The 21,026-nt window shown below is 43.1% G+C and overlaps 1 protein-coding gene across 1 annotated transcript in view; it reads right to left on the bottom strand.

The window, feature by feature from the left end:
• Nucleotides 1-18,188, bottom strand: part of LOC126474346 (sialin-like) — a 53,004-nt gene extending 34,816 nt beyond the window's left edge. The window contains exons 1-3 of the mRNA XM_050101813.1: nt 18,104-18,188; nt 9,590-9,795; nt 5,067-5,300 (exon numbers count right to left, since the gene is read on the bottom strand). Coding sequence (XP_049957770.1) covers nt 5,067-5,300; nt 9,590-9,795; nt 18,104-18,188 — 525 coding nt within the window. The remainder of the gene's footprint in view (nt 1-5,066; nt 5,301-9,589; nt 9,796-18,103) is intronic.
• Between the last annotated feature and the right edge of the window lie 2,838 nt (nt 18,189-21,026).

Below are 21,026 nucleotides of genomic sequence, written 5' to 3'. Positions count from 1 at the left end.
ATCCAACCTCGGTTCAGAATATCACTTGAAGCGCTGTAGTCCTTGAAAGGGACTCATGCTGTTATCCTTAATTCATGGTATCGAATTGAGAGCCAAAGACTCGCTATATTTAAGGGACATTGTGTTATCTTTAATTTGCCCTTGTCATTAACTATGAAAATATCTCTGTTTACGAAAGAGACAATGCAATACGTGTTTCTTTGAAGCGTACCATTCCTTCACTGAGACATGACGGCATCATCATCATATCTGTCTACATAATGGGTAAAAGCTGGGAATAATTGTGGAACTGGAGAAGACGATTGTTACTGTGTTGGTGTGCTGTTAATATTATTTAACATTCCTTTTAATTTACCAAAATGGAAATTAAACTTTTCTGAAACGTGTGAATCCTAGCAGAAGAAATACATGAAAGAGTAACAAGTTAGGGTCTCGCCCACTTATCAACACAAACGAAGCTTAAAGGCGAAGCTTAACTCAACAACTGTCCGAACTCTATCTAAAATATGATGTCACACACTATTTCAAAGAAATTATCCATTTCAACCCTGACCTGCCGACTTCAGACAATAAGATTGATGTATCATTTCATTCCAACCACTGAGACTGCCGTTTCTTCAGCAGTTGAAGTGGACTGAAAATGCGCTTTTCTGGGCGGTTGGTATGAACTACAGCGTCCGTCTCATTGTCTGAAGACTGAAAGCCAGGATCGAAAAGGGTAATTTCTTCTTGAACGGAATTCTGTAGTACGACCTAAACGTCGTTCTTTCAAGTCCAAATAATACTGCTTTTTTATGCTGCCAATTTCACCACTCTAATTTTTCACATCGTCTTACGCTTTATGAGAGTAGTGTCATATTTGTATATTCGCTCTATGCTTGAGACACGGGGAATGGAGCTGGAATTTAAACAATGACATTGGCACCCAGTATTGTTATCAATAACTGTGCATTACCACCTTCTCTGTATTTGCCACCACAAGTGATGACGAAATTGTTGCTTTCTTTTCTTTTTTCTTGCACAGAAAAAAGCTGGGTTGTGAAAGTGAGTGTGATACTACGAGCCATTTACAAGCCATCTGCGGAAGCACAGAACGGTGTAATGAGTGAGAATGATTTGGAATTCATATTCGATTTTGACAGACTGGAAATGAAGTTCCTCCGCTCCACAGAGGAATGTTCTTTACCGGACTATAAAAAAAATGTGTCTATTAGACAAGAATTAAAAGTAGAACTGAAAAATACGGACTAAACAGGAGAGAGCATGTTAAGCGTATATCTAATAACAGGATAACTACACTGCAATGCGATATAACACAATAGGAAAGACAAACGTTTGACGTCCCTCAAAGAGATAGCGTGACCAGTTCTGAGCGGAACAGACGAAAAGGCCAAATCCTTGAAGACGATGATGATGAAATCGAAATTAAGGTAGGCGGTATATTTACGCTAGACAGTGGATAGCAGCTGGAAAATTTACGAGGGGAACAAGGATGTGTACAGCAGAAAGCAGTAATTTAAGGAAATTTTTAAAGCAGGTCTGTCTTGATTAGTGTATTGCAAGTAGCTGACGATGATGAGGATACCGGGAAAAAAGATGTCTTGTCCAATCATATTGCTTAAATCTGGACATCGACAACAGAGCTGCGTACGTTTGAAAGGAAGACGAAAGACTAGCCTTTAATATTCCATCGATGACGACGCTGTTAGATGAAGCCCGTCTTCCGACTGGGAAAAAGTGCGAGAGGAAATCAGCCATCTCCTTCTCAAGATTTCCACCTGCCATTTGCCTTAAAAAGTCAAGGCAACCTCGGGAAACTTAACGCAAGACCAGTGTGATACCACCGCCCCTACCTGCTGATATCATTTTCCAAAACTTTTGAGATGTATTCTAGAATAGCATCTCATCTGAGTAACAATAATAGCCTCAGCAAATCACAGCTTGGATTTCAGAAGAGTTGCCTTACTGAGAATGCCATTTACATGTTCACTTACCAAATTTTACAAGCATTAAATAACAAAATAGAGCTGGTTCGTATATTCTCGACCTATCTAATGCATTTGACAGCGTGAATCACAGTATTTTCCTAGATAAATTGAAGTTTTATGGAACTTATGGTACAGCCGCCAGTGGATAATGTCATATCTAACCAAATGATGCAGGAAGTTATACTAAGTAAACCATCCAATGTAGTGTGCGAACATTATTCCCACTGGGCAGAATTCACGTATGGGGTTCTCCAAGGCTCAGCCTTAGATCCACTATTGTTACTCATATATGTAAACTATCTTCTGTCAAACATAGATACAACATACATATATACAACAAGCAGAATTAGTTCTCTTGCAGATGACACTGGTATTGTAATTGCTCCAAGCATGCATACAGAAACAAAAGAAATAATAAACAAGGTTTTTAAAAGATCGTTGACTCGTTTTCTGCGAATAGTCTCACCCTCAATTCTAAGAAGATACAACAATATTCAGCTCTGCACATCTATGGGTATTACACGAGTGATAAGTGTAGCACATAGTGAGGAAATAATAAATAGGGCGGAAAGTTCAAAATCATTAGATGTTCATATCGATGAAAATTTAAATTGGATAAAGCAATAAAGTCATCAGAAGATCAAAGCCAATTGCAAAACGATTTAGATAAGATAACTACATGGTGCGAAAATTGGCAGTTGACCTTCATTAATGACAAATATGAGGTTATCGTCATAACCCATTAAACTTTCAGTTACGCGATAAATCAGTCAAATCAAAGACCGTAAATTCAACTAAATACGTAGGAACAACAATTAGGAACAACTTAGGTTGGAAAGAACACATAGGAAATGTTGTGCGGAAGGCGAACCAAAGACTGCGTTTTATTGCCAGAACACTTAGAAGATGCAGCAGACCTATTAAAGAGACTGCCTAAAAAACGTTTGTTCGTCCACTTTTGGAGTAGCAATGCGCGATGTGGGACCCTTACCGGATGGCTTAACGGAGTGCATCGAGAAAGTTCAGAGCAGGGCAGCAAATTTTCTATTATCGAGAAATAGGGGAGAGAGTGTCACGGACGTCACACAGGATTTGGGGTGGACATCATTAACACAACGGTGTTTCTCGTTGCGGCGGGATCTTCTGACGAAATTTCAATCACCAACTTTCTCCTCCGAGTGCGAAAATGTTTTGTTTGCGCCGACCGCGATAGGGAGAAACGAGCATCATAATCAAATAAGGGAAATGGGAGCTCGCACGGAATGATATAGGTGTTCGTTTTTTTCCGCTCGCTGTTAGAGAGTGGAATAACAGAGAATTATTGTGAAGTTAGTTCGATGAGAACTCTGCCAGGCACTTAAAAGATTACTATGTAGACGTAAATGAATGTGTAAAAGGTGGTGGATGGGATATAGTTACACACTTCTGGAGATATTAAAGAAACTACACTACTGGCCATTAAAATTGCTACACCAAGAAGAAATGTAGATGATAAACGGTTATTCATTGGACAAATATACACTACTGGCCATTAAAATTGCTACACCACGAAGATGACGCGCTAAAGACGCGAAATTTAACAGACAAGAAGAAGATGCTGTGATATGCAAATGATTAGCTTTTCAGAGAATTCACACAAGGTTGGAGCCGGTGGCGACACCTACAACGTGCTGACATGAGGAAAGTTTCCAACCGATTTCTCATACACAAACGACAGGTGACCGGCGTTGCCTGCTGAAACGCTGTTGTGATGCCTCGTGTAAGGAGGAGAAATGCGTACCATCACTTTCCCGACTTTGATATAGGTCGGATTGTAGCCTACCGCGATTGCGGTTTATCGTATCGCGACATTACTGCTCGCGTTGGTCGAGTTCCAATGACTGTTAGTAGAATATGGAATCGGTGGGTTCAGGAGGGTAATACGGAACGTCGTGCTGGATCGCAACGGCGTCGTATCACTAGCAGTCGAGATGATTATCCGCATGGCTGTAACGAATCGTGCAGCCACGTCTCGATCCCTGAGTCAACAGATGGGGACGTTTGCAAGACAACAACCATCTGCACGAAGAGTTCGACGACGTTTGCAGCAGCATGGACTATCAGCTCGGAGACCATGGCTGCGGTTACCCTTCACACAGCATCACAGACAGGAGCGCCTGCGATGGTGTACTCAACGACGAACCTGGATGCACGAAGAGCAAAACGTCATTTTTTTCGCATGAATCCAGGTTCTGTTTACAGCATCGTGATGGTTGCATCCGTGTTTGGCGACATCGCGGTGAACGCACATTGGAAGCGTCTATTCGTCATCGCCATACTGGCGTATCACCCGGCGTGATGGTATGGGGTGCCATTGGTTACACGTCTCGGTCACCTCTTGTTCGCATTTACGGCACTTTGAACAGTGGACGTTACATTTCAGAAGTGTTACTACCCGTGGCTCTACCCTTCATTCGATCCCTGCGAAACCCTACATTTCAGCTGGATAATGCATGTTGCAGGTCCTGTACGGGTCTTTCTGGATACAGGAAATGTTCGACTGATGCCGTGGCCAGCACATTCTCCAGATCTCTCACCAACTGAAAACGTCTGGTCAATGGTGCCCGAGCAACTGGCTCGTCACAATACGCCAGTCACTACTCTTGATGAACTGTGGTATCGTGTTGAAGCTGCATGGGCAGCTGTACCTGTACACCCCTTCCAAGCTATGTTTGACTCAATGCACAGGCGTATCAAGGCCGTTATTAAGGCCAGATGTGGTTGTTCTGCGTACTGATATCTCTGGATCTATGCACCCAAATTGCGTGAAAATGTAATCACATGTCAGTTCTAGTATAATATATTTGTCCAATGAATACCAGTTTATCATCTGCATTTCTTCTTGGTGTAGCAATTTTAATGGCCGGTGGTGTACTTTATGTATGTTCAGTATGTAGCCATATTTAAAAATTAAATTGTGATGTGTATGTAAAATGACGGAATCCACATCACTACGATTTATTGTGCAAACGATCAACGGAACGCGAAACTAAGCGTGCGGTGCAGAGGGAGGGTTGGCCTGGGTCGGATCGTACTAACCTCGGCCAGCCCCTCGAGGACACGCACGGCGAAAAAGAGGTCGTCGTTGAGCCAGGCGGCGAAGGGGCTGACTACGGTGAGCACGGCGGTGATGAAGTTGCCCAGCCCGAACACCAGCTTGCCGCCGAAGCGCTCGGCCAGCAGGCCGCCCGGCAGCTGCCCCACCGCGTAGCCGTAGAAGAAGCCCGCCAGGATGTAGCCCTGCCGCGCCTCGTCCCAAGCGAACTCGCCGTCCTGCAACAGCGACACGAGGCGCTCTCATTTTGCACTCTAGTCCATCCTGTGTGTCTGACCAGTTGCCTGTTGGCGCTCGTCTCGGAGCCCCGGACGAGTGTCATCTAGAGGTTGTTCTGACGTCTCGCTAGGACGAGTGGCTAGCACTGTCCAAGATTCGCCCTCATTCTCTGGAGGCAGATCACAGACAGCAGCTGGATCTTATAAGCAAACCGGACAAAAAAATCATTCGCCACCGTGACATATAACGCTATTAATGTGTATCATTACATCTAGCCTAGATAATGGCCTGTATTTCCACTTATCTTCCCCTTCTCTTTGTCCGACTCAGTTTCCTCACTGCTACCATTACTGATGTTTGGATATGGTGTTTAGTTCTTTGATAAGCGCATCTTGGTAATTAATTTTCTAGTTTAATATTTAGTATTTTACTGTATACCAGGCAGATAATGTGAAAAATCTCCAGGGCCATGGTTCTCCAGTGCACAGAATGTTCAAATAAAGGTTAAGAAATATTGTAACTAAAATATTTCATTTTGCAGCGGAATGTCCAGAGTAAGTCAGCTCGCTGACAGGTAAAAACAGGCTATCTGACCTAAAATCGGACCAGGACTTTGTCTTTTGTTGACAACGTTCGCATTCGAATGCCTGTCGTGGTCATACAAGGTTTAAATGTCCTAGCAACGCTGTCCTAATTCTACATACTTCACAAAAGCTCTCCTACATGCTTCACTAGTAGAGAGTACAAGTCTGCTTCCATCACGTAGTTTCGATGAATTAAATATCTACGTATCTGACTTTCTTGAATGCCTTGAATATTCATATTAACAGAACTTTCCGTCGGTTCTTGGTAGAACAACATTACAATAAATGAAAAGCACCAGTTTGCTTTTGTTCTACAGTATTACTTTTATTGTTAACACCCCTTGTAGTTGTCACATCAAATACTGTTCATATTTTACTTTGCTCATTTATTTAATGAAAACTGGTACACAGCCACTGCTTTGATTATAATGGTAATGCTAAAATGCAGTACCACCACGCTCTCAAACTGTAGGTTCCCTCAAACACCTCCATTTTACTGCATTTATTAATTTCTGTTTAACTTATTGATATTGCTTAAGTTCCTACTGTATTCTGTATTTACACTGACAACTATCTCTTCTTTTAATTGGTTGTGTATCACTCTCAATGTTTCATACCTCCTGATGCCGCCTTGTCTAGTACTAATTTTATTTTATTTTATTAGTTTTGTTTATTAATAGAAACTGTTATGTAGGCATGCTATTCCTATTTTGTGCTAAAGGTTTTCCTGTCAACTCCATTGTTATTTATGTACTGATCAGTTTTTACTATTTCATTGCAAAGATGTTACTTAATGTATGTTTCTACTTCGGTCTAGATGTGTTACTTCTCTTCCAATGTTGTCTGCTAACATTTAACTTCTTTGGTGATAATACTCAGTAAATGTCCGAAGATAGCCCTATAAGCCGAAAACCTGTTAACAATAAAAGTAATATTGTAGAACAAAAGCAAACCTTGAATATTCCTCCAGAATGCTGTTCTGCAGCTTCAACAAATTGGATGAAATGCGTGTTATTGTAGTAATAACACACGAGACCTGTTTTTTTATTTTTTATTGCTGCTCCCGCTTTCGAGCGATGGCTCATTCTAGACCGGTACCAAGATATAATCAAGATATTACCAGTATGTACTCGTATATCAGTATATGTATATATAGATGGATAATATTTGCACTGTTAACGTATGCTGCCACTTTTCCCAACACTCCATACCACTCTCCCAGAATCCATTAGTCAGTTCCCGATTCCTCACTCAACTCTAAAGCATTTGACCAAGAATAGTGCAAGCATGTACAGTTTTCTACTGTATAGGCTAGGCGCAAAGAAATATTCACTGGAAGAAATCTACACCACGTGCGCTCAGCACGCATTGAACAATACATAGCTGCATGAACAGGACACAAAAATGAATATAAATAAAAACAACAAACATTTAATTGTAAATAGAAATAGATCTAAACAAAATGCAAAAGAGTCACTCTATATTTCACATCAAAATACGTGTAATTAAATAATTTGTGCGTATCATAGAGGACTGAAGATGCCTACCATGTACAGGTGAAATATCTCTGGTACCCAAGAACAAATTTCAGTTGTAACAGATGGAATTTTTCGTATCTTCATGACAAAACAAAATTGAAACTATAATATTTGATAATATTACAATTTTTTACTTGCTTTAGAAGATATTAAATGCTATTTTTCAAATATGATTTACTTTTGTCTTGCCGTATTTGTGACTGGATGTTACATTATCTATTTCTGTATCAGAGATTTGCATTAAATTTATGTCTCTCATGCACATCGGTTTTAACGCATCTTAAATTCAGGATTGCCTTTCACCCTTAATTATGTTTTTTATTTCCGCAAAAAATTCGAATAACAACTTAAATGTAGAAACGGATCTCAGAAGTAAAAATATACATTGATAACTTCGACAAAATTGTTATCTGTGACAGATAATTCAGAACAAAAGACAATCCTGAATTTGACATAACACATAAATTGATATTCATTAAAGATAAAACTTTCTTAGCAAACCATATTTCTGATACGCAATTGCTAATGTAAAAATCATGCACAAATATGACAAAAGAAAACTAGATCATATTTGAAAATTAGCACTGAAGATCTTCTAAAGTAAGTAAAAAATTATAATACAAGCAAATATAATTTTTTATGTACGTATATTAATATATTTCCTGATAGCAATTCGATTCCACCTACAGTATGTGACTAAAAGTTTCCGGACAGCCCCAAAAACATACGTTTTTCATATTAGGTGGATTGTGCTGTCACCTACTGCCAGGTACACCATATCAGCGACCTCAGTGGTCATTAGACTTCGCGAGAGAGCAGAATGGAGCGCTCCGCGGAACTCACGGACTTCGAACGTGGACAGGTGATTGGGTATCACTTGTGTCATTCGTCTGTGCGCGAGATTTCCACAATCCTAAACATCCCTAGGTCCACTGTTTCTGATGTGATAGTGAAGTGGAAACGTGAAGGGACACATACAGCACAAAAGCGTACAGACCGACCTGTCTGTTGACTGACAGAGACCGCCGACAGTGGAAGATGGTCGTAATGTGTAATAGGCAGACACCTATCCAGACCATCACACTGGAAATCCAAACTGCATCAGGATCCACTGCAAGTACTGTGACAGTTAGGCGGGGGGTGAGAAAACTTGGATTTCATGTTCGGCTGCTCATATGCCACACGTCACCCTTTAAATGCCAAACGACGCCTAGCTTGGTGTAAGGAGCGTAAACATTAGACGTTTGAACAGGGGAAAAACGTTGTGTAGAGTACACAATGTGGCGGTCCGATGGCAGGATGTGGGTATGGCGAATGCCCGGTGAACGTCTCTGTCAGCGTGTGTAGCGCCAACAGTAAAATTCGGAGGCAGTGGCATTATGGTGTGGTAGCGTTTTTCATGGAGGGGGCTTGCACCCCTTGTTGCTTCGATTGGCACTATCACAGCACAGGCCTACATTCATGTTTTAAGCACTTTCTTGCTTCCCACTGTTGAAGCAATTCGGGGATGGCGACTGCATCTTTCAATACGATCGAGCACCTGTTCATAACGCACGGCCTGTGCCGGCGTGGTTACACGACAACATCCCTGTAATGGATTGGCCTGCACGGAGCCCTGACCTGAATCCTATAGCACACCTTTGGGATGTTTTTTAAGGCCGACTTCGTGGCAGGCCTCACCGACCGACATCGATACCTCTCCTCAGTGCAGCCACCCTTGAAGAATGCGCTGACATTCCCCAAGAAACTATCCGGCACCTGACTGAGCGTATGGCTGCGAGAGTGGAAGCTGTCATCAAGGCTAATGGTGGGCCAACACCATATTGAATTCCATCATTACCGATGGAGGGCGGCACGAACTTGAAAGCCATTTTCAGCCAGGTGTCCGGATACTTTTGCTCACATAGTTTAGGTACCGTTTGAGAAAAAGCAGGTTTTTTTGTATTTCAGTAGCATGTATCCATATAATTTCTTCAGTTCTAAATCGAAATGTATGGAACATCAGTGATTTCATCGCCGACGAACATCCACACACTGTACCAAAATACTGCCTGCTATAAAAGGAAACCAAATCACTGCGACTTCATATGTATGTGGTACAAGGAGAGATCCTGTACATGCAGCCCTTGAGTCTTCTCTTGATGTGAAGTATTTCGGGGTACTTACCTCCGTCTTTTGAGTGGTGACATTCTCGCCAGCGAAGCACGTGCCCTCTGCGTAGACCCCGCTGTCCTGCTCGGTGGTGCCGGACTGGATGGCCGTGTAGTTGACCATGGTCACGATGGCCACCGACAGGTTCACCCGCAGCGCGTAGCCGATGGCGATGCCGCACATGCCCAGGCCGCCGAAGATGTAGCGCGCCTTCAGCTTGTCTGTCGACAACCCGAGGGCAAAATGTAGTACCTCACTGTCTAGTTATTCTTCATATTGCAATCGTGAGCTATTCTCTCTGGACGCCGCTGAAAAGTTTCGTCAAAATGTGAAAATGACCATACCTTGACCAACGAGTAAGTATTGAAAAAAATAGATTTAAGAAAAATAGAGTTTACTGAACAGTGCCGGCAAAATTGAAGTCTCCTATTTCCAAAAATGGTTCAAATGGCTCTAAGCACTATGGGACTTAACATCTGAGGTCATCAGTCCCCTAGACTTAGAACTACTTAAACCTTACTAACCTAAGGACATCACACACATCCATGCCCGAGACAGGATTCGAACCTGCGACCGTAGCAGCCGCGTGCTTCCGGACTGAAGCACCTAGAACCGCTCGACCACAGCGGCCGGCTCCTATTTGTCCTAGATGTCATTCCCGAATCTGTCACTGTCATACATACATTTCCCAAAATATCTTTAAGCAAGTGCACACCCAGTGACAAAAGTGGTCGACATTGTACACTGACAGTCAGGATACGCGGTCCACACATGCGGTGTCAGCTCAGTACCGAAACCACAACGCGATGTCCCAGGTAGTTGCTTTTTGTGCGATTAATTTGTGCCTAACTAATTTAATGTGCTTAAAAAAATCTTCGTCCTTCCAGTAGTTAGGTGGGTAATGATTACATTCACATCATTTCTGAAGAATCTCAGAGATTTCTCATCCGGTCCAGATGCTTTTCCATTGTTGAGCGGTTATAATTCATTTTCTATTCTGCGTATATTTATCTAAATATCTTCCGATTCGAAGTTCGTGCCGTGATTAAAACAATCGCTGAAGACCGAACTGAGTCTTTTGGCCTTATCTCTATAATTCATGAAAAATCTGATCAATACTACTGGAAAACTCTGGTCCACAAACAACGTTACACAGAAACTGTGCTGCTCGACTTGGGGAATACACGACCTATACTCTGAGAATCAGCTATTTTGCCATTATCTAATCCTGTGCAGAACGCTACGTTCTCGTCTGATTATACACCCACAACATCAAACCGACTGACGTGAATCCCAACAAGACAGTAAGGATGATCACGGTAACGACCAAATCTACTTCAATCCAGTGGCTTCCGATAGCGTCGGAAATCGATTTTCTAAGTACGTATGGGCTTATGAGAGACTACAAAAGAATTCTGACCAGCATATAACTTCTGCCACTCAAACGATACAAACTTAAATCTAGACAATCACTTAACAGGGACACACAAACATTCACCTGAACAAAAACTGATTTATTTGAGGAACGAAGCAACCATTGTTTCAGAAACTCATCTGCATGGTGCCTTCATTCGAGGAACTCTCTCGCCAGATCAGAACCACCGCTCAAGATCTGGATTGGACTGCACAATATGCGGACTTGTCACGAAAATTGCACATAATCTCGTCACACACTTCTCTCCCGTAACCTTTCGTGTAACTATCTACCACATGGTCAGAAGAATAGGTTGAATTTGTAGAAGCTGTACCAGCAACTCACAATGGACACACTAGCTGGACATCAGCTTACGAATACTTCAGAAGCTTACAAGTGACCTGCCCGGCTTCGCAAGGGTAGCGTTCACTATCTACGACGGACGATTTGTCTAGCGTAACGGTAATAAATTACACAGGATGAGTCAGCAAATGGTTCAAATGGCTCTGAGCACTATGGGACTTAACAGCTGTGGTCATCAGTCCCCTAGAACTTAGAACTACTTAAACCTAACTAACCTAAGGACATCACACACATCCATGCCCGAGGCAGGATTCGAACCTGCGACCGTAGCAGTTGCGCGGTTCCGGACTGCGCGCCTAGAACCGCGAGACCACCGCGGCCGGCCATGAGTCAGCAGAAAAGGTACATGCTTTGAGGGGTAATAGTACTAGTGATTCTGGACAAGAAACGTAATATGAACATGTCCTATTCTTAACAGTTTCGGAGGAAACTAATGAAACTAGTAGGGAATAGGACAAACGCAGGTGATACTAAATGAAATATTGATCTAACGTTTTGTTTAAATGTGTACATTTCCTCACAAAAGATGTTGAAAAAGTGCACCGTCAACTGCAATCCATTTTGCAGCTCTTGTAGACACCTGCTGTGTTGCTGATCTGAGCTCTTTCGTACGGTTCTTTACGTGAGCACACGCGTGTAAAGTGCGAGTGAGAAGTTCCTTCTTTGTGTCCACTCTGCGCTTGTAGACTTCGCTGTTCAGCCAACCCCACAAACCCCACGAATAGTAATCAAATAGGGTAAGATCGGGTGACCTCCGTGGCGAAGAAATGGCTCCACGTGACCGGTCCAGCGCCCAAGATACGTGTCAATGAGGTGCTGTGTCACTGGCCATACGAAATGTGTAGGAGCTCCGTCGTGCTGAAAGTACATACGGTTCGTATTACCAAAGGATTATTCTCTACGTATTCTGGTAACACATTTGGAAGGAAATCAAGGTATCAAGGTAAGACGGTTATCTAAAACAATTTGACTGATGAGTTGGTCATCAATAACACCGCACCATTAAATACAATCGTTAGTAAAGACAACACTATGTAGCATAATGTCGCTTTGATTGTATTCGCATGTGAATGCTGGTGAAGAAGGACATACGACTGACGGCAGTCATAAACAGTTGCATGCCTGATACGGTTAAGAAAAGGGCGTGTGTTAATTTGAAGCGTTTTTTTCAGAATCGCTAACACTACCACCCTACAAAGTATGTACCAAAGTATGTACCTTTCCTCCTAACTCACCCTGTATGCACAGACCTTCCTCGTGAACCACTCTATTAGTGAGGACTGTATAAAAATTCCTACAATAGTTCCTGAAATTAGTCTTCACATATATACAGAAAAACGCAACATTGAACTTTAGTTTAGTAACATGTATAGATTCATTATATTGTCAGTACACTGTGTTACTGTCTAGTACACCTTAATGATTCAAATGGCTCTGAGCACTGTTGGACTTAACATCTAAGGTCATCAGTCCCCTAGAACATAGAACTACTGAAACCTAACTAACCTAAGGACATCACACACATCCATGCCCGAGGCGGAATTCGAACCTGCGACCGTAGCGGTCGCGCCGGCTGGAGTGACCGAGCGGTTCTAGGCGCTACAGTCTGGAACCGCGCGACCGCTACGGTCGCAGGTTCGAATCCTGCCTCGGGCATGGATGTGTGTGATGTCCTTAGGTCAGTTAGGTTTAAGTAGTTCTAAGTTCTAGGGGACTGATGACCTCAGCACTTAAGTCCCATAATGCTCAGAGCCATTTTTTTTTTTTTTTTTTTGTAGCGGTCGCGCGGTTCCAGACTGAAGCGCCTAGAACCGCTCGGCCACAGCGGCCGGCTCTAGTACACCTCTGTGTCATTTTTTTATCCTCAGACATATCTAAATTTTAATTTTAGACTTCCATATTCGTATTGCCATATTATCGTAAATGCAGCTCTGTAAATAAATAAATTCTCTGCACTCATTCTTCGTCGTAGATACTAATACTTCGTTATGTTCATCACACTGAAGTGTTCGCATGTATAATTTCCCACAGACGTATCAGTAACTGATAAAACTGTGGCAACAATATTTCTCTGAACTCTTATCAAGCTGTATAGTAGGCGTTGGAGTACCATTTAGCTACAAGTACCTTGAATTTTATGAAGGCCACGCGTCGCACAAGATCTGATTAAAGCATTTTGTTATTGAGGCGGCTAATGTGTCAAGACAAACTTTCTCGCGCGGGTGACTCAAGAAATATACGTAGTTATGTACATGTAGTGTAATGTCGTGTATATGTTGTTGACGGTGATGATGATTTAACCTTCTCCATGTAAATCAGAAGGGATTTCAAAATCGTCAATCATAAGAAACTCAAATTGCGCTCTGCTGTTGTTAACGGCGTGGATAGAGGAAACTAGCTCGATTCTGTATTTCCAGAATTTAGAAAAGCTTTCTGAAGGAAACAAGTTCCCACAGCATGTAACGTTGTTTACGACTGGATCGAAAACTTCCTGTCAGTCAGAACACAGCACCTTCTCCCGGATAAAGAGTTACGTAGAGACACTGAAAGAGGATCTGGTGTTCCTCAGGGGAGTTTAATAGCACGTTGCCATTCATGCTTCAGTGATTTAATCTATGGTGTTAATAGCAACCACAGGCTTTTCACAAGTGATGTAGTCACCTGTGAGAGAATTGTGTTTGGTTAAAACTGCAGTATATCCAGTTCGATCTCGACATAAAATCAGTCTTGCGCAAAGACTCGAAATTCGGAACTGTGTATTTCATGAAAGGAAAAACAGTGGTATATTCTGACCACAGGATTAACATGACACAGTTAGTTAGTCTTGTCATGTAAATATTTGGGAGTAAAGACAAATAGGGATGTTACATGGAACGACCAGGTAGGCTCAGTTGTAGGCAAAGCATGTGCCAGGTTACAATTCGGTGGTAGGAGACTAGGTAGTTGCCGTTTGTCTACGAAAGAGATCGCATACAAAACATTTGTACGGCCCGTGCGTAAACGCTGCTGCAGTGTGTCTGGAACAGACATTAGGTCGGACTAACAAGGGACATGGAGCGTACGCAACGAGGTGTACGAGAAAGACGGTCCGTGTTACGTACGTCACAGCGGGTGATGCTGCAAATGTTACAAGTGCCAGCAGCCGTGTCCGGCGGGGAACGAGTAACTATCTCAGACGAATTTTATAATTCTTGACCGCGCGTCTAAATGAATGCATGCTCTTGATAGCACACAACAAAGTTAAGACTTTCAGTGAGTACTGTAACACAACAACACAGTGTCTGACATGGAAAATTAAGCAGTATTTTTAATTTGTAATTTTGAGTAATGGAGTAATTTTTTGTAGAATATATTTTGTCATTATTTTGTAAATATCTTCTTACGAATGAACACGATTATGTAATTTAAATGCAATATATGAAAAAGAATTGCGTAATAGCGTGTAGTAAACACGCTGGTCTAGTCAGGGCAATTTGCTACTGTGAACAGTCAAAGGGTATATCTGAAGTAGGGAACATTGTCGCTGGGTGCGAACGCGCACAGAACAGGTGAGTCTGGCGCGAGCTCTCGCGCAGAGGAGTCTGACAGAAGCGCTCAGGCCCTGTGCTTGCTACCGGCACATTGTAACGTACCAAATTGGAAGAATTTTTTGTTATTGCCACGCATAACTGCGGTATTAATTGGGCTTAGTGCAAAAAGCATCAAGAGGAATGAATACGAAAGAAGAGCACTTGGGCTCAAACTTGTTCATTCCAAAGCGACACTAAGAAGAGCCCGTTGCCGTTCATTGCCGGGGGTTATTGCCTTACGCAGCACCAACAGCCACTCACTGAAGTAAGACCAGATTCAATTGTATACTTATAAGCATATCAAGGCCAGCCAGCGTTATAGGTTCATTTTTTAAATAATTACCAACTTAACGATGACACTGTGTTACAAGTGCTAACCTATCATTTTTAACTAAAACTGAGCGTCACTGTGGACGACAAAAAGACTAAAATTGCTGAGATAATTGAATTTTAATGATTTGTTTAAAGAAGTGAAAGTTATAAAAACATAAAAAATAATCGAGACTGACAGTTAAAAGTAATGGACTTTGTTACCCAGTGAAATCTTCGCTTAAAGAACATTATTAATATTTAGTGATTATGAAAAAGTAATTTCAGTGAGTTTTTAGAGATTATTGTAGATCAGAATGTTTAATATCTTTGTGTGATCAATAATTTCTGCTCTAATTTCCGAAATGCTTAACAGTGTTATGCAAAATCTAATAAACATTTATTTAATGAAAATTAAGCGCGTATATGCTTAACGGAAAACGTTTAAGAACAATTACAATTGTAGAAATATTAACAATAGGAATTATGGTAGGCTGCGCGAAGGTGTTTATTACGTAAACTGAGTGACAAACAATTAGCAGTGAAGTGCATACGCTTAGCGCAATTTGCTTTACTGATTTCACGGTTAGATTTATTTCATGTTGATAACCATGATTTTGGATCTGAGCTCGAGCCAGTGTTATTATGTCCATTCTCGCTTGATTGTCTTGAATTAATGATTACATAAATACTTTTCCAAATTGATTAACAGCTACACAATATTGTTCGCTCACACCGTGAGCTAGCGATCATTTTCGATAACCATTGCAATCCAAACAAAAAAATATTTAGCTTCATTATCTGAAATTTCACTAACTACTTTGCAGTTTTTATCATTTGTCAGAATAGAAATGGAAGTGAGCGTTTGGCATCATTGGCCGGGAGGCCCCTTGCGGGGCAGGTCCGGCCGCCTTGGTGCAGGTCTTATTACATTCGACGCCACACTGGGCGACCTGCGCGCCGGATGGGGATGAAATGATGATGAAGCCAACACAACACCCAGTTCCTGAGCGGAGAAAATCCCCGACCCAGCAGGGAATCGAACCCGGGGCCGTAGGATGGCAATCAGTCACACAGACCACTCAGCTATCGGGGTGGACAGTCGCGCAAAAACGATTCGGTTATAACTGATTCTACATATTTTTATTTAATTTGTTCTTCGAAACCGATGCTTTCTCAAACAAGGACATTAGGATCACGTGCCATCGATTATTTCAACTATCCGAAAGTGTAGATCTGTTATAGTACCTTTTCAATTACATACATTTCCCACGGGCCCTGAACGGACCCGAGCGTTCATGAAATGTGGCGGACAAGCCTATTAGTGTGACGTCACAAGTTCGCTGCGCGGGGACCCCGGTGTGTAAAGGATGACGGAGTGAATGGTCACAGGCTTCTTTGACTAGCGAGAGAGCTTGACGTAAATGCTGAAAGTCTCAACTGGCAGACTCTCTAAGAAATTCGCAAGACATCTAGCGAGAATCTGTCGAACCTTATGAACCCCGTTTCATTGCAGAAACTGCGAATATTAATTCCTCTACTCATCTGCTCCGCGAAAGGCAAAGGTCCCGAGTTCGAGTCTCGGTCCGGAACACAGTTTTAATCTGCCAGGAAGTTTCATATCAGTGCACACGCCGCTGTAGAGTGAAAATCTCATTCTGGAAGCATCCCCCAGGCTGTGGCTAAGCCATGTCTCCGCAGTATCCTTCCATTCAGGAGTGCTAGTTCTGCAAGGCTCGCAGGAGAGCTTCTGTGAAATATGGAAGGTACGAGACGAGGTACTGGCAGAAGTGAAGCTGTGAGGAGGGGGCGTGAGTCGTGCTTGGGTAGCTCAGATGGTAGAGACTTGCCCGCGAAAGGCAAAGGTGCCGAGTTCGAGTCTTGGTCTGGCACACAGTTTTAATCTGCGAGGAAGTTTCATTTCTGCGCACACTGCGCTGCAGAGTGAAAATCTCGTTCGAGTTTTAATTTTGATGCTTGCACGTTGTGCGCCTGCTCTCGGATAGGCTTTGTGCGCCGTTTTATTGTCGGATAATTTTACGATACATTGAGACCTATTGAACTTGAAAAGAGCCTGTAAAGCCGAAATTTGCCAATCGTCCAAGATGTAACAAAGTGAACACTGATCAACAACATCCGAAGTGGAATCCATGTACACCAGTGGTATCTCACATTACGAAAATGTTCGAAAGATTAGAAACCACTGTAAAATATAGACTTTAGAGGACGTGGGGAGTAATGTAGTGTACATGCAGGTGTGAGAAAATTACCATAAAATAATAAGAAATATGATATTAAATGCTGAGAGAGAGAAAGAGGGAGTCTGCAGTCTTTCTATTGTCAAGTCTTGTATGGACACCAACGAACAACAAGAAGTACAAAGCAGCGGTCAGCTAATAAGCGATTCAGTCACCACTGGCGCTGGCAGTCATTTGTATGAGTGCAAGATACCTGTCCAAAAGAACGGACACTACACAGTCATGTAATTGATTCGCCTCAATGGGCAACGAATGCAACATATTCAGTGCGGATACACAGTTAGGTCCGACCTCCTGCGGGAATCTTAAAGTAGCGAGCCTGGAGGACATGACCACCGACTGCGCATAGGCGGCGCTAGGTGGGAATGTGGGTCGGCAAAAAGCGTGCCGAGACAGTCCGCGCAAGTGCGATGAACACCGTGCCTCGGTGGCCCATTGGTTCACACAACTATCTAATGAGCGGGATATCCCAAGTGCGAGCCCAGGCTGACACGCATTTTCACTCGTAGCCGCTGATTCCGTATAAAGTCCCGATGCAGTCCTTTCTCCCCCCCTCCACCTTCAATTTACATGAAAGTATCAATCAGTACAAGTCAGCCGCTGTTTTTTTGCTCACCTGTGGTATCCTCGACGTCGACGTCCGTGCGAGGAGACAGATCACGAGTTCCAGCACTATTCATATTCGATGAATTTGATGTCATGTTTTACGACACAGGGTTTAATCTAACTCTAAATTCTACACCAGATCTTGTAGGGATAAGGTGGACGGCACGGCCCTCCTCTTGTAAGGAGGTTTTGTGTTGTCGATTCGTGGCTGCGTGAACAGAGAATAACAACGAAATGCTGCTGAGGATCCCCGGCACGGTGAAACCAGAAGAGACTAGGCGGGACCAGGGCTGCAACTGAGTCCGACGTCGGCGGCGGCGACTAAGGAAGCATCGCGGATCCGTGTGCGCGGTCGGTTGCGAGTGTTATCTGGCTGACTGTGGACCGCCGTGTGGGATGGACAGAGCTTTTTATAATGACGGCGCCCTTATCTGGATGATTGCCAGGTGGACACGGTGGCGTCAAATAGCACAAGCGGACATTTCCCACAGCGTAGCTTCTGCTGTCCTCCACCCCAACACGTCACTCGAGGAGAGAATCGCATTCAGTGCTACACATTACTTAAGTCTTGTTTAGAGCATCTGCAACGTCCCTAGTTGAATGGGTTTTCCACACAATAAATTTGGTATTAAAACATGGAGTTACCTTCACATGATCCCAATGATACTGTCGATGTGACCACGGCAGCTGCATTTTATGGCGTACTTAAAGTACGGCGCAAAGACACTCACGTTTGTTTACGAAATAAAGAAAGAATTTTATATCGCAGTGACAAAAGTCATTGGATACCTTCTAATATCGTGCCCGGCGTAATGCAGAAACTCGACGTGGTATGCACTCAAGAAGCCGTTGGAAGTCTCCTGCAGGCACATCGAGCCGCGGTGCCTCTTCAGCGGTCCAGAATAGCGAAAGTGTAGCCGGTACAGGATACTGTGCACAAACTGACCTCTCGATTATGCCCCATAAATGTTCGATGGGATTCATGTAGCGCGATATGGGTAGACAAACCATTCGCTCGAATTGTTCAGAAAGTTCTGACATCGTGCACTGTCATCCATAAAAATTCGGTGAATGTGTAGACCACGAATGGCTGAAAATACTCTCCAAGTAGCCGAACATGGTTCAAATGGCTCTGAGCACTATGCGACTTAACTTCTGAGGTCATCAGTCGCCTAGAACTTAGAACTAATTAAACCTAACTAACCTAAGAACATCACACACATCCATGCCCGAGGCAGGATTCGAACCTGCGACCGCAGCAGTCGCGCGGTTCCGGACTGAGCGCCTAGTAGCCGAACATAAACATTTCCAGTCAATGAACGGTTCAGTTGGACTACAGGAGCGAGTCCATTCCATACAAAGTCAGCCCACAACTATTATGAAGCTACCACCACTGCGTTATCCGCGGTGAAAGGTAATAACTCAAATTTGGTATTCTCACCACACTCTTGACACTGTGTATCTAGGAATATTGAATTCCCTAACGATTTCCGAAATGGAATGTCCCCTGCGTCTAGCTCCAACTACTGTTCCGCGTTCAGAGTGTTTTAATACTCGTCGTGTAGGCACAATCACATCGGAAGCAATTTCACGTGAATCACCTGAGTACAAATGAGACCTCTGCCTATGCATTCCCCTTTTATACCTTAAGTGCGCAATACTGCCGCTATCTGTATAAGTGCTATTCCATGACTTATGTCACCTCAGTGTGTAGCGTAAAGCGCAGCTCACTGCTTGTGGGCCAGACCTTGATCGATTCCGTGCTGGGTATCACCGACTGTCGCTGGTGCACTTACCAGTATGAGTGTGGTTTTTAGGCGGTTTTCCACGCTCGCTTTATTTTAGACAAATGGCTGCCTAGTACCCACTCTATGCCTCAGAGAATACGACACATAAACAGTTCGAGTACGATAGAGAACAAAATGTACACAGTTTACAGACAGGTGGCTCACACGACTTCCCTCCCTTAAGCCACTGACACCTGCCGCGACTGGAAGGGCATCCAGCAGCAAAGTCAAATAAAAACAATGAAATTGCCAAATTTTAAATACACGCATTAAAAAAAGTATTGCATCACTTCGGTTTCAAGAGTTCCGAAACCGGTACAGAAAACTGGGATAGAGATCAACATAAACATCATTTCCGCCCTTTTTATTGCTCATGAAAACCACACACTGCGTGTTGTACCGCCATACAGCGAGACCTTCAGAGGTGGTGGTCCAGACTGCTGTACAAACCGGTACCTCTAGTACCCAGTAGCGCGTCCTCTTCCATTGATGCATACCTGTATTCGTCGTGCCATATTATCAACAAGTTTATCAAGACTCTGTTGGTCCAGATTGTCCCACTCCTCAACGGTGACTCGGCATAGATCCCTCAGAATGTTTTGTTGGGTCTCGTCTTCCATAAACAGCCCTTTTCAATCTATCCCAGGCTTCTTCGATAGGAACCTTGCAGAACTAGCACTCCTGAAAGAAAGGATATTGCAAGCCATGTCTCCGCAATATCCTTTCTTTCAGGAGTGCTAGTTCTGCAAGGTTCGCAGGAGAGCTTCCGTAAAGTTTGGAAGGTAGGAGACGAGGTACTGGCAGAAGTGAAGCTGTGAGTACCGGGCCTGAGTTGTGCTTCGGTAGCTCAGTTGGTAGAGCACTTGCCCGCGAAAGGCAAAGGTCCCGAGTTCGAGTCTCGGTCGGGCACATAGTTTTAATCTGCCAGGAAGTTTCATATCAGCGCACACTCCGCTGCAGAGTGAAAATCTCATTCTGGAGTGTAGCCATTGTTTATTGCTGGCGCGTAATTGTAGAGAGAATCTCCTTTGTAGTTGCAGTCTTTCATTGTTGTACAGTAAAACAGGTGTGGCATGCATGTAGATTTGCACCAAGTATTTCGCAGTTGCGCTTGCAGTTAAGTAGACATTATATCCATTGCTATGT

Source organism: Schistocerca serialis, chromosome 4, assembly GCF_023864345.2.
Source record: "Schistocerca serialis cubense isolate TAMUIC-IGC-003099 chromosome 4, iqSchSeri2.2, whole genome shotgun sequence".
In the NCBI taxonomy this organism is placed as follows: domain Eukaryota; kingdom Metazoa; phylum Arthropoda; class Insecta; order Orthoptera; family Acrididae; genus Schistocerca; species Schistocerca serialis.
Note: the sequence above shows the minus strand (reverse complement) of the source record. Positions and strands in the feature narration are given on the sequence as shown.